This window comes from Lepidochelys kempii, chromosome 7 (genome assembly GCF_965140265.1).
Source record: "Lepidochelys kempii isolate rLepKem1 chromosome 7, rLepKem1.hap2, whole genome shotgun sequence".
NCBI lineage: Eukaryota > Metazoa > Chordata > Testudines > Cheloniidae > Lepidochelys > Lepidochelys kempii.
In genome coordinates this window covers 29149948-29174941 of record NC_133262.1, presented here as the reverse complement: position 1 = coordinate 29174941, position 24994 = coordinate 29149948, and the positions used below count along the sequence as shown (strand labels likewise).

Below are 24994 nucleotides of genomic sequence, written 5' to 3'. Positions count from 1 at the left end.
GATTTGCATACCAATAGTATTATACGAGCAAGATTTACTTCAACTCGAGTTTGGTTTTGTAAAGCTGAAGTTAACCTCTTCATTGAACATGCTGGCTCAATCCTCTAGGCCAGCTAAGAGGGGGTGGAGAGAAGGACAAAGCGGCTTTGCAGCTTCCAGGTCTCAAATGGCTCAGCACAAGGCTGGTCTTCTAAAGCTGATTAGAACAGTGTGAATGCTACTGTAAACTGCACCAACAGCAAAAGGCCCCAAGGAACTATTCAAGCAGCAGGGAAATATCAGAACATTGGGGCACCCCAGCCATGGCTATAACTGGGGAGTGGCAACAAAAAAGCTGTTACGATGGCTCTATGCCACCTAGAACTCATCTTCATAGGGAGTATCCTTCAATGGGCAGGTCCATGTGCATTAGGGTAGCACTGCACTGGGAGACTGCTGTGAAATGGCCGTAAAAGATCGAAGTATCTGGTTCTGATTTTAGATACACCGTTATTGTGAAATATCAATCCAGGGAAAATTTCTAGACACTGACACCTAAGCTGTAGCTACAAAACAATGCACCCGTTGTATTTGCATGCACAGACTGAGCGTTACCTAGGGAGGTGGTGATATCTCCTTCCTTAGAAGTTTCTAAGGTCAGGCTTGACAAAGCCCTGGCTGGGATGGTTTAGTTGGGGATTGGTCCTGCTTTGAGCAGGGGGTTGGACTAGATGTCCTCCTGAGGTCCCTTCCAACCCTGATGTTCTCTGATTCTGTGATATACATTGGTGGCATGGGCCTAGTTGAAGCAAGTAAATACAGGGTTTGTGGGTGTAATACAAGCACATTCATTTCCGCAGCAGTGAAGACGTGCCAGACTCAGGCCCCAGGTCTGCTTCATTGATCTCGTAGTTAACATTTAAGAAAATAAGGATTAAATATTTATCATGATTAAACTGAAGGTCACTGACAGCACTGGAAAATTCTTCTCTTTTGCAGTCCGGAAGTACAGTGTAAGAATAAATTGATGTTTGGGCTGTATCTGCTATTCCTGCACAATACTAACAGACACATTTAAAGTTAACAATGCATGTATCTTTTTTTTTTTCTTTTAATTTGACCAGTTTGTTTCTTCTCTAAGTAGATTTACTTTGTGTGTGTGTATTTTTGTATATAAACTTCTGGGTGGCCCAAGGTTGTGGACACTATTGAAACAAAAGGAAGGGAATCTGGGTTACCTTTGTGCAGCTGCAACACTAATCTATAAGGGGCTAGTCCTGCCCGTTGACTGCTGGAATGGAAGTCAGTGGAAATAGAGGGCACTCAGCACCTTGTAGAATCAGGCCCTTACTTGAGGGCACATATATACAGTTCTCTTTAAGGGTTCAGGAGCTTTTTTAGAATTCTTGCACTTCGTATTATCCCATCATTTCTAGGTGTGCACCACTTGCATCCTTCCTGTTTAAGTTTTAAATTGAGCGTTATGCGGAGCCTAGGCCTCGCCATGCTGGTCATCTGCATAGCGGTGCATTTCACATGCCATTTGTAAACATCTACTGGATGTGGCCTGCTGTGTATTGTGACATTTATGAAAGGAATACTTTGGACTACATGGTAGCAAGAAATTATCAAATCGAACTCAAGAGAATTCTCTCTCTCTCTCCTAGCAAAATGATAGATAAAACTGTGTTAAACTAAAATCAAACGGGTATCGAGCGTTGTCACTAATCACACGCAGCATGCACCATTTTGGTGTTACTGTCTATCATCTGTAGGATTCTAGTAATTTGAACATTAACCGTAGGTTTATTTGTTGTTTTTAACATTATGGCGTTGGTAATTACAACATGCAGGACTTGGGATTTCATGCAAATAACTCAAGTCCACTTCCTAACGGGGCTCTCTCAGTCAGTGAGCACCATTTTAGCTCCTCTGAATACACTAGCATAGCTCCCATTAATGCTAAGAGGAGTTACATATAAATAGAGGGAAAATAAGCCATTGGCCGCAATAATGAATAATAATAGATATAAAGATTCCTAATGATGGGTTTTCTTTATTGGGTCTCCCACACACACACCTTTGTGGAGTCTCAATGCCTTGAAGAATTCCTTACCTTTCCCCCTACTAGCTCCCTGTGCACCTAGGGACTGATCCCAAACCCACGGAAGTGAATGAAAAGACTCCTGTAGGCCTCAGAGGGAGGGCTATATATCTTATTCAGCAGCTAGGGTCAAGGATCCTATATATCAGGAATTAGAGGAGGTGCCTCCTATAGTCCTAAATGTTTAAAAGGCACTTACAAACTATGAAAATTTGGGGGGCACCACTGCTAATCTCATGCCTTGTTATTTCTGTATACCATAAGTAGCAATACCACAAAGGAGATTTATGAGGGATGGGATGGGAGTGTTATACAAAATGGATTGCCATCTAAAACACTAGTGATGTCCAGGAAAATAACATTTAAGAATTGTTGTGGAATCTATTAATCTGAATTGGAGAGCTTTTATTTATTTATTATTATCAGATAATGTAAGTACATTGTATAATATATCATTTGGAATTATACTGAACATTTGGATTATATGAGGGAATGCGGAATAGATTGCTCTGTAATTGTTTCCCTTCAGTTTGCCAAACGTGCTGGGAAGCACATGAGGGGGTGGGGGGATGCTATCTTGAAATAAGGGCTCATTTTCATTGTTATGGTTCCAGCCAGCAATTGTTGATTTCTGATAGGAAATCTATGGTTCTTGTTACTGAATGTGAGCTGGATTAACCTTGCCCTGTATGGGATTTTTTGGGGGGTGATTTATCCTATATTTGGAATAGTCAGAAGTACTCACCTTTGGATTTAATGAATGTTCTATACAGTCATCAAACTAATGCCTAGTGTGAAAGGTACCCGCTTCCCCAGAATAGCTCAAGATTAAGTGTGGCAGGGCAAGGAGGAAAGAATATGGTGCCTTTGATTATGTAAAAAGAAAAGGAGTACTTGTGGCACCTTAGAGACTAACCAATTTATTTGAGCATAAGCTTTCGTGAGCTACAGCTCACTTCATCGGATGCACGCAGTATGCATGCGATGAAGTGAGCTGTAGCTCACGAAAGCTTATGCTCAAATAAATTGGTTAGTCTCTAAGGTGCCACAATTACTCCTTTTCTTTTTGCGAATACAGACTAACACGGCTGTTACTCTGAAACCTTTGATTATGTAGAAATTCCCCCAGTCTCCAGGCATTAGTTTCATTTCCCCAACCCACATATGTTGAAAAGTTTTGCATGTTATAGCTGTTTCTCTTCTGCTGTGCATCCAATGGAACTGATTTGTCTGATATGAATTATTAGTGCGGTGCTGAGACACTGGATTGTGTGATAAGAGACAGAAATCCTCTTCCCAAGTCACATTGTGGGAGTGGAGCTGCTCTGCAGCAAATACTGCAGCCTCCCGTTTGCAGTATGCTCTGGAAATGATGTACTCTGCCTCTGAGCAGAAAAGGTCAATAGATCTGGGGCTCTTCCCCCAAGCCCCTCTGTGCACTGGGGTACATGTAGAAACTGAAGACAACAGAGTTGTGCAGCACACAGGGACTTCTGGTGGGAGGTCCCTACATCCCACTCAGTCTTGCAGAGGGGAAATACATCCATTCTGCTGCGTTCAGGGCACCCTACGCCTGCAAAGGGAAGGGGGCAACACTTGTCCCAAACAGAGGATTTAGTTCATATTGAACCCTATAACATATAATGTCCCCTGAAGGTGAAATTGCAGAGAAATTCATCACGTAAGGCCTATGTTCCACTTAACCTGAGTTTAAATGAGACTCAAGTGATACACAGAAATCATGCTGGAACTCTGCACTGGATGAATTTCACTTCAATTGTCTAATTTTTATGGGAAACAATATTTTCTGCACTATTTTAAAAACTTCTTCTACCCAAAACAGACTCCAGGTGAGATCTAAAGGTTAGGTTTTGCTGTATTCATTTAAGTCTCATGTCCAAGGTGATTTCTTTTTTCAAACTGACAATTTCAGCTATGCAGGCCCTGGTGCTAGAATGGAAATATGGCAGCTGAGTGCCTGTAAAATGGTTTGGAAGGCTACCCTGTTCCACAGTTTGAGTTCCAGCTGAAGCAAAGCCAATATCATATACACATATCCTTCAGTTGAAGTTTCCAGCTTCCTAAATATTACACATAAAAACACTACAAAAAGTGAGCTTAAAAATCCATTCCAATAGGACATGAATAGAATGCATGTCTTTGAGGGTGAGCTACACATATTTACACGTGTTATATGGAAGCTTTATTTTCCTACAGTTCTACAACACATGGATAACACACAGTCACAATAACTAAGGAAAATAAAGCACTCACAGTACATCACCCATAGAAGATACGTTTTCATTTACTATTAGATAAATTGGTGCCAACCAAAAGTAAATCCACTGACATCTCTGGAGTTGCACAGTGGAAACAAGGAGCTGAATTTGGCCCAAATGCTCCCCCCAAACACAGATTAAAACAAGACCACTGGCACATAACAATAAATGAGATGTGGAGCTGTGCTACTACAGCTAAATCTGAAGGACTTCTACTTTCAGCATGGTTGTTCTACTTTTCCAGCAATAATGGAGGGTTTGATTTCATCATCTTACATTTAGTCTGAGTACCTTTGCAAAAAAATTTAACTTTTGTTTTAAAAAACGTACATTGCATAAGTAAGCACCTAACTTACCACAGTGTATTCCCCCAATCATTTTCAAAGAAACAATTAAAAAAAAAATAACATCAGCCCTAGAGCAGATGCTGTTAAGACATATGGCTTTCATTTCACAGAGTTCACTTCACCCATCCTTCAGAACATCTGAATTTGTGTAAATCCATCTAACATCAACCCAGAATTGGAATAGCATTAATCAAAAAAGGATTAAAGCAACACCATCCTATCAGAAACACTTTGCTGTCCTATGTATTTTCTAAGTCCTATGTATTTTCCATATAACAGGTCATTAACCCTTTTAGTATCTATTTTGAAAATACGCCTTTCTGAAACCTTAGGAATATAAATCTTAACTGAAATAATTATCATTGATTTATCCTTCTTTTCTGCTATATTTTTTAGAAAGAGATGTGAGCCTAGACATTTGCTTAAAATCTCATAAGCTCCATCTCCAGATAAGAAGGAAATTTGAAATCTCTGAGGCTTTGTGCTAAATTCAGACTGCCAAATTAATTTCTGTTGTTGAAAGTAAGCCAAATCCTTTGTCCTATTTCGCAGATTGACATACTTAAACTTATGCTTCTAGCTTCGGATGTCACTCAGCGCTAATATCACTTTTACCTGACTTCCTCCATGTAGATACAAGACAAGAGGTTCAGTCTTGGGGATGGTGACACACATTTTGCACCAAGTCTTCCCTTTGTCTAGGAACAGGAGGCGGCTGCTGAAAAGGCTGTTTTCAGCTGCCAAAAAGTTTGGTTTCTGTAAAAAGAAAACAGGAGCTGCTTATACGGATGCTTATGTGGTCCGGATACTTACAATTATACATTAAGTACAATATTTAGTCATACACAGCCAAGTGATTCAGAAGGGCAAATGCTGAGTAGTTCATACCTGTACAAGAGTTTAATTAGCATAATGTATCATCAAGATATAGTATGTTCCTAGGTACTCAGAGTTAGGTGCTGAACTATTGTTCTCAATGACTGGGGAGTTAAAATTCCACCGTGTAATTTGAGAAAAGCAATTAAGATGATACAGCTTGTTTCTTGCTTAGCACCAGTAGGCTGGGAGGAGATTTAAAATTAATGAAAAAGGTGTCTCAGCACAAGTGAACTCCATCAGAAAGGCACAGAGCAGCTGCAAGGATGTGTAAGAGCTCTGGGTTCACCATCAAGTAGTTCCTTTTACACCAATGTTAAGAGAGTACGAGAGTATGACTGAGGCATATGTGGGCCAGGGACCTCTTAATGGCAGAGGGCATAAGGGATACACACTATAGTTTACAGCAATCATCTGGGTCAGGTATCTACATACTAGTTTGCCAAAGGATGGCACATAAGGTCTCTTCCAAGAGGCAGAAGTTTACTGGTCATCATAATCATAGTGAAATGTATGGATGGATGATATTTAAGGAGTTATGTACCTGCACTGAAAACTATGTTCTTAAGGTACAAGAATTAAGACAGGTCACCAAAAGGTGGTAACAGATTCCATTCAGGCAGGGGCTGGTAGATGCTTCTTTCTCTGGCTGGTCATTGTAAGTCTATTTGCATTACTGAGCAATGAAGAGAATTGAATTCACGTGAGAGAACTGCAGAAAAAAACAGCAGGGGGTGGCATCCTGTTTATGAATGAAGAGAATTGATTTGAAGGGTATAACTGGGGGTCCTGATGTACACCCGGGATCCTTCATCAAGGAGATGAACTATCAGCATATTCTGTCTTATGAAAGGAGGGTCACAGCCAACCTGCCTGGAAAACACTGCGGAGACTTTTGGTGAGCTACATTTCATTCAGCAAGACAGTATTTTGTTAATTAAGATTAGGTTATAAAAGGCATGTGACAATTTTATTTTACATGTAACCATTTGTTTCAAATACTTTTACTTGATATCACTTGAATCTCTATTCTCTGGTACTTGTTTCCACTATAAACATATCTAAGTGCTGTGTGTCAAGTGGACCAGTGATCCTGAGCTGACATTGGTAAGCTGGTGTGTACTGTTCCTTTGGGAGCAGCAAGTCTGTATTCTGCGAGTGTTTAGTGGACCAGGGGCTGGACATTCCAGCAGGACGCTAGGAAGGCTCGAGGGTTGGAACACACCCGTATCACCAACCTGTAGACAGATTGAGGCCTGCCCAGGCCAGGAGGCGTGTGCTTGTGATGCCTGTGGAGCTGGGGAGCTGACCCCTGGTAGGCACAGAAAAAACTTCCCTCATGTTAAGGGCAAGTGGTAGCAAGGTGCCTCACAGCCCTGGGTACCCTCCAAGGAGTGTCAAAGCATATTGATCATTAATACACAAACATTCTGCCCCCCTACCCCCACCCCACCCCGGGCAAAATGGCTTTCCAGTACCTGTACCTCAGGATACCATCCTTCCATACTCCTCAAACTCAGAAATCCATCAGCCTTCCCTTCTGCACCAGCCTTGTTCATCACACTATTAGTTGTGGTTCTTTTTCGAGTGATGGTCCCTATGTATATTCCACATGTGAGTGCACATGTGACCATGTGCCTGAGTCCAGAAGCATTTCTTAGCAGTGTCCGTTGACCCACACTTGTGTAGTGCACCCCTTCATGCTCCTGGCTGAGGGTATAATAGGTTGTGTGGGTCAATGCCTCCCCAGTTCCCTCTTACCGTCGCATGGCCTGAATCAGAACTCCTATTCCTTCCTTAGTTGTCTAAGAGCGTGATCTACCTTTCATTCAGTGTAGATAGTTGTAGATAGTCTTTCTAGTGTAGGTAGATGAGTTAGTTTAGTTAGTGTAGTTTCTTTCCCTGTTTGGGGACTGTCCAACCTCCCTGGGGGACTATGCCTGAGATTCTGGGATTTAAAAACTGCGTTTCCTGCCCACGTTCATTCTTTGTGAGAGACAATCACCAATGGTGCCTCTACTGCCTGGACCAGGCACACATCACAGTGCGCTGCTCCATCTGCATGTCCTTCCTGTCCTGAACCCAGGAAGCTCAAGAGCTCTGCTTCCTTAAGAACTTGATGGAGGAAGCTCTGAGACTAAGGCACTCAGATCTGGGACCGGCGGACCACCCTGTACAGTGACTGTAACCGACGCTGAGTGCCCCTCACTGCACCTTGCACGCCCCGGAACCATCAGTATCGAAAGCCAAGGACAAGTCCCGGCATGAGAGTAAAAACACTTTCACAGGCACAAAAGCAGATCCCTGCTGCGGACTGCTCCCAAGCATTTCTTCCCCAAGCTGGGCCGGGTCAGGTGAGATGTCACGTACGGATCTGGCTGAACCAGTGCCCAAGCTTCCCTGTGAGGAGGGTAAGGCCAGGCGCAAACATGATCCAATGGTACCAACGACAACCCCTGTACCCAGACATCCAGAACACTCACTGGCACGTGCTCCACCCACTCCACTGGTACCTCTGCACCTCCCAGATGCTGCCAGGACCCTCTGGCATCTTCATGGGCACACTGCGGACTCTTTGATGCTCAGAACCTTTCTTATCAGCAGAGGAGCCGCTCGTACCCTATCAGCAGTCTCCACTCCTCTCCACCACTCGCAACATCCCTACTCCAGAGGGCAAAACTCTTCTGCTACTGCCACAGAAACCCGTTCTGTTGTCACACCGCAGCCCTCCGGTACCAGTGGTTCCACTTTTGCCGGAACCAGCTTCAGAGTCAGAGGAGTTCTTGGAGCCGGAACCCTCGTTCTCCCTGATGTCATGCCAAAGCCCGGCTGATAGCACAGACTGCCTTACTCCCTGGCATATGATCCAGCAACAGAGGATCACTATCCATGGGGCACACCACATCTGACGGACCCTTTTTTTGGCTCCGCTGGGGACACTGGGATCCTTACTGCAAACGCCAGCCACCATCTTAGGGATCCTATCAACCGTCCCCCATTCGCCCATCAGCGCCATCGGTTTATGAGGAAGAGGCAGACATCAAACCAGTAAAGCTGGCTCTGCCAGGTCCCACTGCTGCATCCTCACTGCCTGACAAGGCTCTCTCTGCCAGACGACCATCGCCAGTACCAGGACTTGCTCTAGGGGTAGAAGCAGACCTGGATATCCCATTGGAGGAGGTTCAGGACCCGCAACACCAGCTCCTGGACATCCTCCTACCCAGGGGCCCTCTTGGGGTAGCTCTACCCATTAACAATGGCTTCCTCCAACCAACATGGGCAGGATGGCCCAGCCCCGCTTCCTGTGCCCCCACACTGAAGAGGGCAGAGAAGAGGCATTTCGTACCTGCTAAAGGGCGGATTTTCTTTTTACACTTCCACCCCCCAGCTCTCTGGTTGTCCACACGGCAGCGCCAGAGGCATGCCAGCACTCACAGAAGTCTACTCCTCTGGACAGGGCGGCAACGAGGAGGGACCTGCTAGGCAGAAAGGTATATTCTTTGGCGGGAGTACAGTTCCAGACTGCAAACTACCAGACTCTGATAGCCAAGTATGATTTTAACTACACCAGGCTAGCAGAATTCAAGGACAAGATGCTGCCTGAGAAACAGCAACAATTCCAGGCACTGCTAGACAAAAGGATGACTGGTCGCCAAGGTGGGCCTCCAGGCAGCTGTGGACATGGTTGACACGTCCTCTCACTCTCTATCACGTGGGGTTGTTATGCGCTGGGACTTGTGGCTACACAATCGTCTGGCTTCCCCAGGCATGTCCAAATCGAGGGTCTGCCCTTTGACGAGAACAAATTGTTCCACGAGAAGATGGATGAATCCCTCCACTGAAGGTCTCCAGAGCCATGCTACGGTCCCTCGGTATATATACCCCGTCCCCAAGATGCAGACATCAGAGGCAACCATTCTGCCTGTGCCCATATGCTCCTTATCTGGCTAACTACAAACGTCAGCAGGAACCCCCATGTCAGCGACCCCGATCTCAACAGCCATGCTTCCCTGCCTCCACCACAACCATCTCCTCAACCCTCTCCCAGCAACAGGCAAAACATCAGTTTTGACATGCAGGTTGAGACCCACAAACCTCCCCCGATGCCACCTGTGCCGCCCCATATTGTTTTGGGGGGCCTCCTTCCCTATTTGTCCATAATTAAGGCCTGACCACCACGGATACCCCCATGGGACCTTAATATCGTTCTCTCTGCCCTCACAAAGCCACCCTTTGAATTGCTGGCAACACGCTTCCTCTCCCATCTCTCAATGAAAGTGACATTCTTGGCAGTCATTATCTCAGCCAGACTGGGCAGCAAATAGCAGCCATAATGATGGACCGCACCCCCACTCCCATATCCCACAAGCACAAAGTATCCTTGTGGCTCCACCCCAAATTCATCCCAAAAGTGGTGTTGGAATTCCACCTAAATCAGAGCATCGACCTGCTGGTTTTCCACCCCAAACCACATGCTTCCCTCACTAAGAGAGGCTTGCATGCCCCTCGACATCTGCCATGCACTGGCATGCTGCCTACACAGGACTCCACCCTTTTGCACATTGCCTTCATTATTTGCGACCATTGCCAAATGGCCCTTTTGTCCAAATGGGTATCGGGGTGCAGCTATGAATGCTACAACCAATCCAACACACCCCCACCTGATAAAGTCATGGCGCACTCTATGCGAGCACAAGCTGTCACACTGGCCTAACGGATGTGTCCTGGCAAGACATCCGCCGTGCGGCAATGTGGTGCTCCGTCCGCACGTTCACAATGCACTATGCCATTGCACAAGTGGCTACAGAAGCCACAGTAGGCCAAGCTATATTGCAGATTGCACTTCCATTGGTATTCTCGCACCCACCTCCACACTAACCACTGCTTGCGAGTCACCCACCCACGTGTGGAATACACACAGCAGCCATCACTCAAAGAAGAAGAGGTTACTTACCTGTAACTGGAGATTCTTCGAGATGTATTCAACTACCCGCCCTCCATCCCCTCTGCTTCAGACTGGATTCCATGATGGTAAGAGGGAGACTAGAGAGGTATCGACCTGCACTACTTATTATACCCTCAGCTGGAGTACGAGGGGAAGCATTACACACGTGCAGGTCAACGGACACTGCTAAGAAACACTTCTGGACTCAGACGCATGGCGCACATGCACACCCATATGTAGAACACAGATAGGGACCACAGATCTCAAAGACTCTCCAGTTACAGGTAAGTAACTTTCTCCTATTTGGTTTGTTTGTAGGCGGTCATTTGGTAAAGGAGGGCCTGGAAAACTGGCACCATTCCATGGTTCACCACTTAGCCTGCTTCACCATAGGCTGGCACCAAGATGCACAATCTTCTCTCCTGTAGGAAATGCACAAGATATTCTGTGCACCGCATACCTCCTTTAGGAGGATAATTACCCTAGTGTGGACTAGGCAAATGTCTTGATTTGAATGGAAAAAAAAATCAACGAACAAGAACATCGAGAAGGATAGAGTTAAGAAAATGCAGTATTTTTACTGATGCTCTTTGGACTGCATTATAGCCTGTGTTTAGAAACCCAGTTTTTTTCCAACATTATAATTAGCAGAGACTCTGGTATATGAATGGGAGGAAGTATGATGAACCATATCCTAAGGCTATGTGACAAAAGGAAAAAAAAAGCTTTTTGTGACTGAAAAAATGTCTGTACTGTATTGGCCTTTCCAGCGGAAAAAAGCTCTAGAGGATTTTTGGCATCTGTAATAGCACTTGTGAAGTGGCAAGCTCTCAAGTTGTTATTAAGCTCATTAACAAAGTTTTATGTAAAAAAGGAAGGGAAGAAACAGACTTGCTCAAATATTTCTCTTTTGTGTAGTTACCACCTTTATTGCATTTTACCTGATTCTTTGAAGACTTAGCACAGAGCTAAAAGTCTGAGCATGTGAATGAAAACTACTCCATTTCTTGGATTTTTACAGTAAGTAATCTGTTCTCTGAAGTAAAGCCTTGGGTCACATTTCACTGGCTTTTAAATAGCTTTCTGACTTTTAGGATTAGCAGAGTTCTCTGCTGTTTAGGTGCAGGCTTTAACTTTCTTGGCAGATACTTCTGCTGAAATGGCATTGATAGGTTATTGTGACATACTGCATGAAATACTGGGGCATACTCAATTTTATTCTTGGGCTGTAATCACAGGTGCATGGTATAACAGAGACTTTGCAGCTTGACGATATCAAGCCACAGAGCCAAATACTTCATTGTGCCTTGCAGAAGACACAGTTCAGGAAGGGAGCGTGCACCTATGGCTTTACCCCACTTTGCACCTCTAGGATTTGGGACCAAGATGAAGCTACAAAGTTGAGGTAGAGCACCTAGGCAACAGAGAATTCCATTAATTAGAAACGTCAAGAAACTGCTCTCACTTCTGGCAGCTGCCCACAACAGTCAAAGGGCTGCTCTGCAGCCAGAATAGCCAAAGCTCAAAGCACTGTAGTCAGGTCTCCTCCCACCCCCATCACACACCTAAGCACACCTCTGTGCCAGGGCATATGGTAGGGCAGGCAGTATTCCTTGAGGGACAGTTAAACACATATGACACCTCCACTCCCAGCACCAGGCCTTAAGCACACGATCATCCTTATTTCTTGGTGGAGCATGGAGCAGAGCACAGCTCACTCCGTCTGCCCCAAAGAGAAAAGTTGCAAAGACAGTGGCCATCCCACTCTACTACTGCTTGATGTTTCACACACAGGATTTTTCATTTAAAAATGGCTTGGCATGCCTTTGCATGAATCACTGAGAAAAATGGTCAATTGCACTGGCATTTTGTAGGAAAGTGAAATGTCAAGAGCACAAAGCTTTCCAGAACAGGAACAAGAGAAGTTGCATGGAAACAGATCTGATGTCTGTACAGCTACACCTAGAGCAAGCTGGGAAAGGTGCCACTCATTTGAACAGAATCGAATGTCCCAGCAGGCCAATTATTTAAAACCTGGGGGTTGAAATTTCCCTGCAAAACCGGTGTATCCCTGCATGAAAAGTACAAAACTCATGTTTGAAAATAAGATTCACAATGTATGTCCATACAGCTTGACAAGTGCCAGTTTGTCAGGTGTACGTTGTGAGTGATAGCCTACTAAAAGGGTGTAAGATCAAGGAGAAAAGCACACTCCAAGGGATTTAATAACGTATAAAATAACTAGCCTCTTCAGGCACCTAGCATGTTAAAAGCTTATTAGCAAGATAACTGTACCTCGACTGCAGTTTTTTTCTTTTGTTCTCCCATAGATTCAGCTCCTGCGTTGCACGGGACTGCTGATGACAGCAGAAAACAGTCTTTACACACTCGATTGTGACGGCTGTTATCTGCAAGTGGCTTAAATTCAGAGCATTTTGCACAAATAACCTGTATCAGAAAGATAATACTTCATTCTTCAGCAACTATGAACATATAATCCCTGTTATTACAATCACTTTGCTGCAGATAAATTGCTGAAATAAAATCCTGCAAACTAATGCAAGGATGAGACAGATTGACAGATGTTCAGTATCTTACGTAGGTCAAGGTCTGAGATGGGACACCCCACTTCCCTCAATCAGAGATAAAGGATTTTTTTGTCCTGCATTGTGTTTCTAATCGTTCAGAAAGTGACTGATAGGTATCTGCTTTTCTGTTCCCGTATAAAAGGTCTGAGTTATAATAATCTTAAGTTTTCAGTGCCTAATGATCGTGAGTGCCCAGCTTGAGATACCTTAAAGAGGCCTGATTTTCACAGTGGGTGGGAGGTGGTGCTTGGTGCTTAGCACTGTCTGAGAAATCAGGCCCCTTTGAGCTGTCTGGAGCTCAGCATCCAAAAATTGAGTCACTTTTGAGAATTTTGAGAACTATCCACTGCATATAATGATCTGCCTGATGCCACATTGGGCTGGGAGGCAGTGATTTTATGGCTTTCCATTCTTTTTTCTGGTTTGGCCCAAACAAGCAATTAAACTTGACATGAAATCAGTGCTTGGGAAAAGTGCTGGATTTACAGTGCTGGAGACTCAACTCGTCTGTTTATCTGCACAGCTCCCCTGTATGACCCCAAGCAATGAACCTAACTACTCAACTCAAGGTACCATCCTCCTCGAGAGGAAGAGGGTAGTTCAGTCTATTGGAACTATGCACAGGAATGCAGTGAGCACAGTTGTGTTTATGTGCCCATCTCTCCAGCAGGAGCAAAAAGCACCAACTTATTTCACGTAGCCCACTGAACAGCTGCCAAAATGGCAGCAACTGTCATTCACTACTAATCTTGGCTGGGTTTGAATTCATGAGCTGGGACCACCACTGTCCCAAGCTCCCAGGGAGGCCAATGAGGGGGTCTCTCAATTGCTTGGCCATGGAGGGCAGCTTTAATTACGCTGCTGGCATAAGGTCCCGTAGAGACCGAACACCAGTGGTGAATGGAGCAGAATGGAGCCTTGCTCCATCATACTGCCTCTCCTTTTCTTTCCTCCTAACATAATTTCTTCCCTCCCCCCACCCAATATGTCCCCTGCCTCCCCTCACACTGGGCAGTGGAATTTCCAGCACAGGCGATGATGGAGTTGGGCAACAGGGCTGGTAAAGGAGGGGCAACAGGGCTGATAAAGGAGATGCTACAGCCAGCTTTGTGTCAGCAGAGATTCCCCCTGCAGAGTAAGTATACTTGTACAAACCTCTAGCTGCTTTAAGTTTTGGTGCAAGGTGAACCTGGCAAAGTGGAGGATATGGCCCCTTGACTCCATATCCCACTACGGAGCAGTGAAGTCGGTTTTCAAATTTGCAGTCTCATGGTACTAACTGCAGTAGCAGAAGGCGATCCACCACTTATGTGCATTACAAGAGCAGTCAGCAGGATTTAACTTCAAATCCCATTTTATTACACAACAACAGAGTCTGAATGCTCTTCAGTCGCAATAGTATGCTCTCTTATGTATGCCTACAAGATATGTATTACTACACAAAGCATTGCATTGCTCCAGTTCAGTGCACCATATGCAAGTGTTGAATGCAGCATCATTCTGCTGAAATGCACAAACAAAAGCAAACTAACATTTTTTAAATAGTCTTTGCTAGAGGCAAATTAACTCCTTTCATTTGCATTCTACTACCCACACCAGAAAACACTGCATAACCAACAATTGTTTATTTAACATTAAATTATTAATAACTTAATTCTCATTATTTTTTTGTCCACGGGGAGGTTTTTGTTTGATTTCTTTTAAAACTGAGCTTTGATGTAACAGTTTAAATACCAAAGAAAGTGTATTTATTTTAATAATTATTTTTAAAAACTCCAAAGATTCAAGATAGCTGACTCCAGAATAATAATGTCTCTTCCACTGTAACAGTATTTGGATTCCTGAGATGAATGTTTTAGAACGAATGGCTTTTAATATTCTTAGTTACACATTTTACCTGTCTGTTCAGACCCAAATTTATCTCCATTCTACAAAAACTTGATATTATTTCACTAACTATTCTAAACTAGTTAAACCAGGAACATGGAACCATGAAACTGATGTCATAGAAGGAAGGTTTCAAGCCACAATAAGGCAGTCAACCTCATGTAATTTTGGGCTGGGATTTTTGGAAGAGCTTCAGAGAATCAGGTATCCACTGAGATTCAATTGGAGATAGGCACCTAACTCCCTTTGGCTCCTTTAAAATCCAGGCCTTATGCTTCTAGCACCTGGATTTTTCATGTGCTGGATTCTCCAGGCCTTTCAAGCACAGAAGGACACCCTCTTTGGCCAAAAGCACCCTGATTTAGTTTTGCCACTGAGGGAAATGCAACCCCATCACCTTAGCACTGAATATTGAGGGCCCCTGTAGCCTTCTAACAGCTGGAACTCATTACCCTAGCCAAAAAATGGCTGGTTTCCTCTCAGAAAAGGAGAAAGAAGAAGGCACTTGGAAGCCTGCAGCAAAAGGCTGCTGACAAAGATCTAGAAGAGCTGTGTTCCAGGCTATTTATTCTGCTGTTGGTCAGTGGCTAAGGGATGCTAGTTATGTGAAGGAAACCCTGGTCAACAAGGTTGTTTTTTGGGACACTTGATACAAAACACACCTAGGTGCAGAGGCAGCTTTCCTTTCAGCCACAGACGTGTGACATTTGTCTCCTCAACCACTCACTCATGGCCTTTTACACCACCATTGTTTTGTTTTGCCGGATCCCCAATGGACAAAGCAAGTTGAAAGGTCTATTCTACCACAGCCCTGCTGCGAACTCCAGTGTCTATCCTACTGGAAACTGAAAAGCTCCCTCAGAATGAAACAAACTCAGAATTTGATTTAAAAAGTCGTTTGTTACAGATAGACTAATTAAATGGACATAAAATGAAACACTGCTACAATTTCATTCTGATACTCACTGCTCCACATTGTTTGCAATGGTGCCGCCTTTTAGTGATGGAATTAAAGCTTTCGTTGCAGCTTTTGCAAGTTTGCTTTTCCTTGTCTCGCTTGGTTTTAGAAGATGATTTTCTGCAGGAATCAGGCTGAAATGAAACATACAGATAGGTGACATTATACAACATAACTATTGCAAAACAATTTTCTGCCAATCAATTTCTACCATGCTTATGAAGCTCTTTCCCAGATTTATTCCCCACCCAGACAATTTTAGGGAAAATTTCCTCTTACCAAGCCTGTTGGGGTTGAGGCTGCTGTGGGGATGTGCTGATTTTTAATTATAAGGCTCTCAGCTGTTTGGGCCCTACTCCTCAGAGTCCACCTCTTCCATTGTGCATCACCGGAACCAGAAAGTCACTCCATCTGATAGCCTATTGGTTTAAAGGGGATGGGTCTGGAGGAAGGGCATTTTCAGTGAGGGGGCTTCACTCTGGAACTCACTCTTTCTCTGGTTATCCAACAAAGCCTGAATTTGATTATCCTTCAGGACATGGGTTCAAACTATAGCATAGTGGCTGGATAGCCAAATGTCTTGGATGGTTTAGACACAACAAATTCTTCATCTTGGCAGGTGGTTGGACTAGATGACCCTTGTGGTCCTTTCTAACCCTATAGTTCTATGATTTCATGTTGCAAAACTTATATTCTCTGCGGGGTGAGGGAGAGGGAGATTTGTGCAAGGGTGGCTTGGATGGGAAGAGCAGTCTTGTACTCTGATGTGCCGATTAGTTTTGAAGTGGGCATTGTTTGGAACTGCCTTCCAAAGGGAGTAATGGGAGCTAACTTGCTTTAAGACTGAGCTTGCTAATTGTATGGAGGGGTGGCATGATAAGATTGCCTATTATGACATATGGCCCATCTGCAACTGCTATCAGGAAACATCTCCAATGGCCAGAGATGGGTCACTAGATGGGGGCGGGCTCTGAGTTACTACAGAGAATTCTTTCCTGGATATCTGGATGGTGGGTCTCACCCACATGCTTAGGGGGTAACTGATCACCATACTTGGGGTTGCCAAGGAATTTTCTCCCAGATCAGACTGACAGAGATACTAGGTTTTTTCCCCCTTCCTTTGCAGCATGGGGCATGGATTGTTTGTGGGTTTGAACTAGAGTAAATGATGGATTCGCTGTAACTTGCAGTCTTTAAATCAAGATTTGAGGACTTCAGTAACTCAGGCAGAGGTTATGGGCCTATTACAGGAGTGGGTGGGTGAGGTTCTGTTGCCTGCAATGTGCAGGAGGTCCAACTAGATGATCATGATTGGTTCCTTCTGGCCTTAAAGTCTACGAGGAGCTTGTAAAACTATGGTCCTGAGCTCAGAGCTCTGGATGGACACATGCATCTCCTTATAAATTTGGATAAATAAATCCCTGTGCCTTCTCCCTGGTCGGCACAGCTCCCTTTGGGGACTCTACTGGCTGCCGCTGGGTCCTATAGTAGGAGGGAAGATTGTAGTAGGCACTTTGTACTACTCCCACCATGGCAGACTTTCCACACACTTTCTGTGCAAAAATTTATAACCAAATTACTCTGGCACCATCCCTGCCGTGAATTTCACTTATGTCTATGCAGAGGAAATACATCACACTATGGGAATGTAAGATGGTTTCACTAGCGAAATAATGTCAAACTGCAGCGTGCAAGACAAAAGCCTTAATAATTCATTCGCTATTTCTGTGCTTCAGATAATCCACTCACAATCTATTGAGAGAAAAACCTTTCCCTCGTAAATTTTTATCACGTGCCCATAACTAAAGCAGGAGCTTTGTATAAAATAAAAAAGATATTTTACTTTTGTTATGGAGTTTATATTGGCGCTCCAGCAATCAATTTAAGGGGAACGTGTAAGCAGTAATTTCACAATAATGCAGCTCTGTTTCCAGCTTTCATTATGCCCAGAGCAGTCTGAAGGAACCTATATTACCAGATAAAGAACAAACAACCTACAGATTACATTTAGAAAGGGATGCGATTGTACATTGAGAAAAACACACACACCCTTCTTCCTCAGAGAGCTGTGCACCATAAGAAGAGGTAAGTCACAAGACTTATGTGAGAGAGCCATCTACCCAAATAATTGCATCTTCAGAAAGCTGAAGTCTTTCATAAGAGGAGAGGGATTCCAGAGGCTTGGGAATTCAGAGATGGGAGCCAGTATATAAAATCAGAGGTGGCGGCCCTCTCATTGCCATGTTAGAGATACCAGCCTGAAGGGAAGCCTGTAGCCTTCTAAAGAACCCTCTCTCCTCAGCACAGTGAAAGCCAACCCAGTGAGTGAGGTCTCTCTAGTAAGTCAACATGTTGTAGCTGCCCCTGTGAAAGCCACTAAAGCAACCATTTCTAAGACTTGATTCTGAGATGCGCTGAATGTTTGTAACTCTCACTGATTTCAATGCAACCTGTGAAAAGGCCATGAGCAGCCAGCAGTTTGAACCCTGAGCACTCAATCTCAGCAAAATCAAAGGGGCGAAGGAGGGAGCTGTGTTCCATTTCTCAGTAGCAATTCCTGGAGCAAATACTCACCAGCAACTACACACCACATGACAAAAACACTAACCCAGGAACCTATCCTTGCAACAAACCCCATTGCCAACTCTGTCCACATATCTATTCAAAGGACATCATCATACGATATAACCACATGAGCCACACCATCAGGGGCTCGTTCACCTGCACATCTACCAATGTGATATATGCCATCATGTGCCAGCAATGCCCTTCTGCCATGTACATTGGCCAAACTGGACAGTCTCTACGCAAAAGAATAAATGGACACAAATCAGACGTCAAGAATTATATCTTGTTTCTTGACTTTAGCAAAGCTTTTGACACGGTCTCCCACAGTATTCTTGTCAGCAAGTTAAGGAAGTATGGGCTGGATGAATGCACTATAAGGTGGGTAGAAAGCTGGCTAGATTGTCGGGCTCAACGGGTAGTGATCAATGGCTCCATGTCTAGTTGGCAGCCGGTATCAAGTGGAGTACCCCAAGGGTCGGTCCTGGGGCCGGTTTTGTTCAATATCTTCATAAATGATCTGGAGGATGGTGTGGATTGCACTCTCAGCAAATTTGCGGATGATACTAAACTGGGAGGAGTGGTAGATACGCTGGAGGGGAGGGATAGGATACAGAAGGACCTAGACAAATTGGAGGATTGGGCCAAAAGAAATCTGATGAGGTTCAATAAGGATAAGTGCAGGGTCCTGCACTTAGGACGGAAGAACCCAATGCACAGCTACAGACTAGGGACCGAATGGCTAGGCAGCAGTTCTGCGGAAAAGGACCTAGGGGTGACAGTGGACGAGAAGCTGGATATGAGTCAGCAGTGTGCCCTTGTTGCCAAGAAGGCCAATGGCATTTTGGGATGTATAAGTAGGGGCATAGCGAGCAGATCGAGGGACGTGATCGTTCCCCTCTATTCGACATTGGTGAGGCCTCATCTGGAGTACTGTGTCCAGTTTTGGGCCCCACACTTCAAGAAGGATGTGGATAAATTGGAGAGAGTCCAGCGAAGGGCAACAAAAATGATTAGGGGACTGGAACACATGAGTTATGAGGAGAGGCTGAGGGAGCTGGGATTGTTTAGCCTGCAGAAGAGAAGAATGAGGGGGGATTTGATAGCTGCTTTCAACTACCTGAAAGGGGGTTCCAAAGAGGATGGCTCTAGACTGTTCTCAATGGTAGCAGATGACAGAACGAGGAGTAATGGTCTCAAGTTGCAGTGGGGGAGGTTTAGATTGGATATTAGGAAAAACTTTTTCACTAAGAGGGTGGTGAAACACTGGAATGCGTTACCTAGGGAGGTGGTAGAATCTCCTTCCTTAGAGGTTTTTAAGGTCAGGCTTGACAAAGCCCTGGCTGGGATGATTTAACTGGGAATTGGTCCTGCTTCGAGCAGGGGGTTGGACTAGATGACCTTCTGGGGTCCCTTCCAACCCTGATATTCTATGATTCTATGATTCTATGATCATTCAAAAACCATTCAAAAACCACTTCAATCTCCCTGGACACTCAATAACAGACTTAAAAGTGGCAATTCTTCAACAAAAAAACTTCAAAAACAGACTCCAATGAGAAACTGCAGAACTGGAATTAATTTGCAAACTGGACACCATCAAATTAGGCCTGAATAAAGACTGGGAGTGGATGGGTCACTACAAGAACTAAAAACTAATTTCCCTATGCTCATTTCCCCCTACTGTTACTCACACCTTCTTGTCAACCGTTTGAAATGGGCCACCCTGATTACCACTACAAAATTGATTTTTCCTCCTGTTGATAATAGCCCACTTTAATTGAATTGTCTTGTTAGAATTGGTAAGGCAACTCCCACCTTTTCATGTACTATGTATATATATTTTCCTACTGTATTTTCCACTCCATGCATCTGATGAAGTGGGTTTTAGCCCATGAAAGCTTATGCCCAAATAAATTTGTTAGTCTCTAAGGTGCCACAAGTACTCCTCATTGTTTTTTAGAAAGAAGATTTGCTACATTTAATATTTTTATCCCACAGGAAAATCTGCATGTCAGAAAGCAACATCACATGATATAGTTCGTGGCTATACCAGCTGACTTCCGCATCATCTTCCTTGTGACCTTGTTTACTATCTGTCCCATCTGCTATCACCTTCTTACATGCTCCAGGCCACAACCTCCCCTCCCCAACCAGCCACTGTCCCTCTTCCTTTTTCCCTTTGCTCTGGGCCCTCTTGCTTTCTCCTGCTCTTCTTAGCCTTTACCTATCTCTCGGTCTCACAGAATGTCTCCAGCACACACACTTGGTTCCCCTCACTTGCCCTAACTGCACCCTTCACCCTGCTCCTCCGAGGCCCTACTCCTTTTCCTGGAGCAGGACAGGGTGATGCAAAGGGGCCAAGCTGCTACATTGCTGACTACATTGCTACTCCTAAGTTTTCTAACGCCTCTAACTGACCCTCTGTTCTGATATTCTCTGGGGACAATGGAAAGCAGAATGCCAGTCAACAGTGCTACAGGAACGACCCTGACTGCAACCAGTCCCTCAGTTTTAAATGAATTTGTTCTTTTCGATTTTGTTTGCTTCCTTCCTGCTGCAAGGGCAAACCTTTACATAGGGACAGATGATGTTTTGCGTTAAACTTTATGGAGTGCAGTGACACAGATTTGCTCATTCAAGGAACATGACTAGAGCTCTCTTTATGTGCACATTTACAGCTGCCCAGAACAGAGAGAGTTCCTACGGATCCATGTCCTCTCACACACACAGCTCAAATGTGGTGCTGCACTTCACTTGTAAAGAGTTTGCTGCAGCTAACCTGACATTATCACAACTAAATCATTTACAGATGTCTTAGATGACGCACTACCACTGAGTTTCATTTCAGACTATATCGACCTTCTCAAAGTAAGGCATACAATTAAGGAGACTTGGAATACTTTCCCTAATCAGCATGAGTCTAAAGAGCATCCATTTTTCCCAGCATTTCTACAGGCTAAAGTCATTCATTTCTGATGGATTTGTTTTACAGCTTTAATTCTGGTGTTAATGCTAATTAAATGTTTAGGAGACTGCATTTCCTTTCAACTGTAGAGGAATGAACCCTTCTTAAATCATTACAGCAAAGCACTTCATCACTGGCTAATTAAACTTTGAAAAGTTTTATATTGTTAGAATTTGCACTACAAGATTTTAGTGCTCATACATACCCACATAGCTTCATTGCTGTTAACAGGATTGCATGGGTGTAACTGAGGGCAAAATTTGGCCTTGTGAGTTAAGTTACTGGAAGGTAATCTTAAAGAATAGTATAAGACCAACACTATGTCTACCTGATGCACAATATCCATTCCTGTTGATACATACTAACAACTGCAGTGAGGAGAAACAACTGCTTAAAATTCCTCACTGTACACTGGCTTTCTTTAGCGAGAAGTCAGCTGATTGATTTGGAATGCACTGGGTAGCTCCCAAATAAATGAGATGATAATAATAATGTGCATTTCCATAGCATAAAAGAGAGGAAGCTGCCAGTAAGGTATTTTCCATGAGAGACCTCAGCTTTGAAACCTACTTTCCTCTTCATCTAAAATAGCAAGAATTAGGTGACCTTCATGACTGCAAGGCCCATGTATTTACCACAGTGGAGGTGGGGGATAGTGAGGGACAGAAGAGTAAAATAAAGGCTGGGGTTGTGGTTAGGGAGATATTGACTGGGTTTCGGGTGAGCTGATTTTTTTTATGATTGTATTTTAATGTATGGCAAAGGGGCCTAGAGCCCACGACAAGAACTTTACTTTGTATTATTTTTAATAAACAAACAAAAAAGACCCCAAAAAGTTAAAATGTCTTTAATTCAAAGATCTAAACACTTGACAAACATTAATTAAGCTGCAGAATGCCCCTCTGAGGTCCATATTTAAAATGGAAAACCTGAGGTACAGAAATGTCAAGTGACTTAATGTCATACAGTTATTCAGTGGCAGTAATGGGGACAGAACCAAAGAGACTTTGCTTTCAGATCTCTGTTTTAAGCACTGAATTACATTAAACAAGACAGTCTACCCATTCAAAGGAGCATAGGTCACATAGTAAGCGGTTCCATCTACTGCTAATTACACATCGCCTGAAGAGAGTTCCTTGCAAGTCAAGAGAGTGCTTTGAATAACGCACGTGTTCTGGAGGCCAGATCAGATCCTAACTGTCATAGCTCCATTGACCAGCTGAGCATCTGTCTCTTTTGTTTGACCAACTGAATTAATTATATATGTTCAAAAAGGACCTACCAAAAAGAGGGCCTGACCCCACCTGAGGCCTTTTGATCTTACTGCAAGTAAACAATAAAAAATAATAATATTAATGCTCAACTTTCCTCATACAACTAATCCTATTGAGGTTAGTGAGACTACTTACAGATAAAGTTAACTGCATGTGGAACTCTTTGCAGGATCAGGGCCTAAGAGTTGCTTTCTCAAACAGGGAAGTTTTGACCATTAATCTGCTTTTATTCTACAGTTATCTCACATTTTTCAAAATTTTGATTTCCGGTTAAACTTTTCATTGAAGTTTTGAATTTTGATCAAAAAATTGGAAGAGCATTTCAATGACTACACTTTGGAACTACTCATGCCTTAAATCTAAGCATATGCATAAGTGTTTGCTAGATCAGCGCTTCGGCCAGGGAAAAATGAGAAAACCAGGCATCGTTAGCAAACTGTTATAGCCTCCTTCACTTCAGAGGGAGGAAGGAAAGCCAAGAAAGTTCACCATAACATTAAGGAATGAAAAGGGTTTGGGGGATTGTCTGTTTTTATAATTTCATTGTTTTCTTGTTATTTTTTTCCTCATTTTTCTCTTTCATCTTATGTCTAGTCCAGTATTTAAGATTAGGGCTTTCAAGCGATTAAAAAAATTAATCATGATTAATTACACTGTTAAACAATAACAGAATGCCATTTATTTAAATATTTTTGGATGTTTTCTACATTTTCAAATATATTGATTTCAATTACAACACAGAATACAAAGTGTACAGTGCTCACTTTATATTTGTTTTTTATTACAAGTGTTTGCACTATAAAAAAACAAAAGAAATTGTATTTTTCAATTCACCTAATCTTTATCATGAAAGTTGAATTTACAAATACAGAATTATGTACAAAAAAATTGCATTAAAAATAAAACAATGTACCATTTTAGAGCTTGCAAGTCCACTCAGTCCTACTTCTTGTTCAGCCAATCACTCAGACAAACAAGTTTGTTTACATTTGCAGGAGATAATACTGCCTGCTTCTTGTTTACAAAGTGAGAACAAGTGTTCTCAGGGCTCTGTTGTAGCTGGCGTCGCAAGATATTTATATGCCAGATGCACTAAAGATTCATATGTCCCTTCATTCTTCAACCATCATTCCAGAGGACATGCGTCCATGCTGATGACGGGTTCTGCTCAATAACAATCCAAAGCAGTGTAGACCAATGCATGTTCATTTTCATTATCTGAGTCAGATGGCACCAGCAGAAGTTGATTTTCTTTTTTTGTGGTTTGGGTTCTGTAGTTTCTGCATCAGAGTGTTGCTCTTTTAAGACTTCTAAAAGCATGTTCCACACCTCGTCCCTCTGAGATTTTGGAAGACACTTCAGATTCTTAAATCTCGGGTCGAGTGCTGTAGCCAACTTTACAAATCTCACATTGGTACCTTCTTTGCGTTTTGTTAAATCTGCAGTGCAAGTGTTCTTAAAACGAAGAACAACATGTGCTGGGTCATCATCCGAAACTGCTGTAACATGAATTATATGGCAGAATGCAGGTAAAACAGAGCAGGGGATGTACAATTCTCCCCCCAAGGCATTCTGTCACAAATTTAATTAATCCATTATTTTTTTAATGAGCACCATCAGCATGGAAGCATGACCTCTGGAATGGTGACTGAAGCATGAAGGGTCATAAGAATGTTTGGCATATCTGGCATGTAAATACCCTGCAATGCTGGCTACAAAAGTGCCATGCAAATAAGAGCAGGACAGCATTATCTCCTGTAAATGTAAACAAACTTGTTTGTCTTGGCGATTGGCTGAACAAGAAGTAGGACTGAGTGGACTTGTAGGTTCTGAAGTTTTACATTGTTTTGTTTTTGAGTGCAGTTATGTAACAACAACAAAAATCTACATTTGTAAGTTGCATTTTCAGGACAAAGAGATTGCACTACAGTACTTGTATGAGGTGAGTTGAAAAATACTATTTCTTCTGTTCATCATTTTTGCAGTGCAAATATTTGGAATCAAAATATACGCTTTGATTTCAATTACAACACAGAATGGAAGATATATATGAAAAAGTAGAAAAACATCCAAAATATTTAATAAATTTCAATTGGTATTCTCTTGTTTAACAATGAGAGTTATACTGCGATTAATTGTGATTAATTTTTTTAATCGCGATTAATTGTTTTGAGTTAATTGCATGTTAACTGTGATTAATTGACAGCCCTATTTAAAATATAAG

The 24994-nt window shown here is 43.1% G+C and overlaps 1 protein-coding gene across 2 annotated transcripts in view; it reads right to left on the bottom strand.

Moving 5' to 3' along the window:
- The window catches only part of FGD3 (FYVE, RhoGEF and PH domain containing 3), a 190253-nt gene that overhangs the window by 3286 nt on the left and 161973 nt on the right, over positions 1-24994 (bottom strand). For both annotated transcript variants that reach the window (XM_073351571.1, XM_073351572.1), the window contains exons 16-18: positions 15972-16097; positions 12826-12978; positions 5325-5465 (exon numbers count right to left, since the gene is read on the bottom strand). In XM_073351571.1, coding sequence (XP_073207672.1) covers positions 5325-5465; positions 12826-12978; positions 15972-16097 — 420 coding nt within the window. The remainder of the gene's footprint in view (positions 1-5324; positions 5466-12825; positions 12979-15971; positions 16098-24994) is intronic.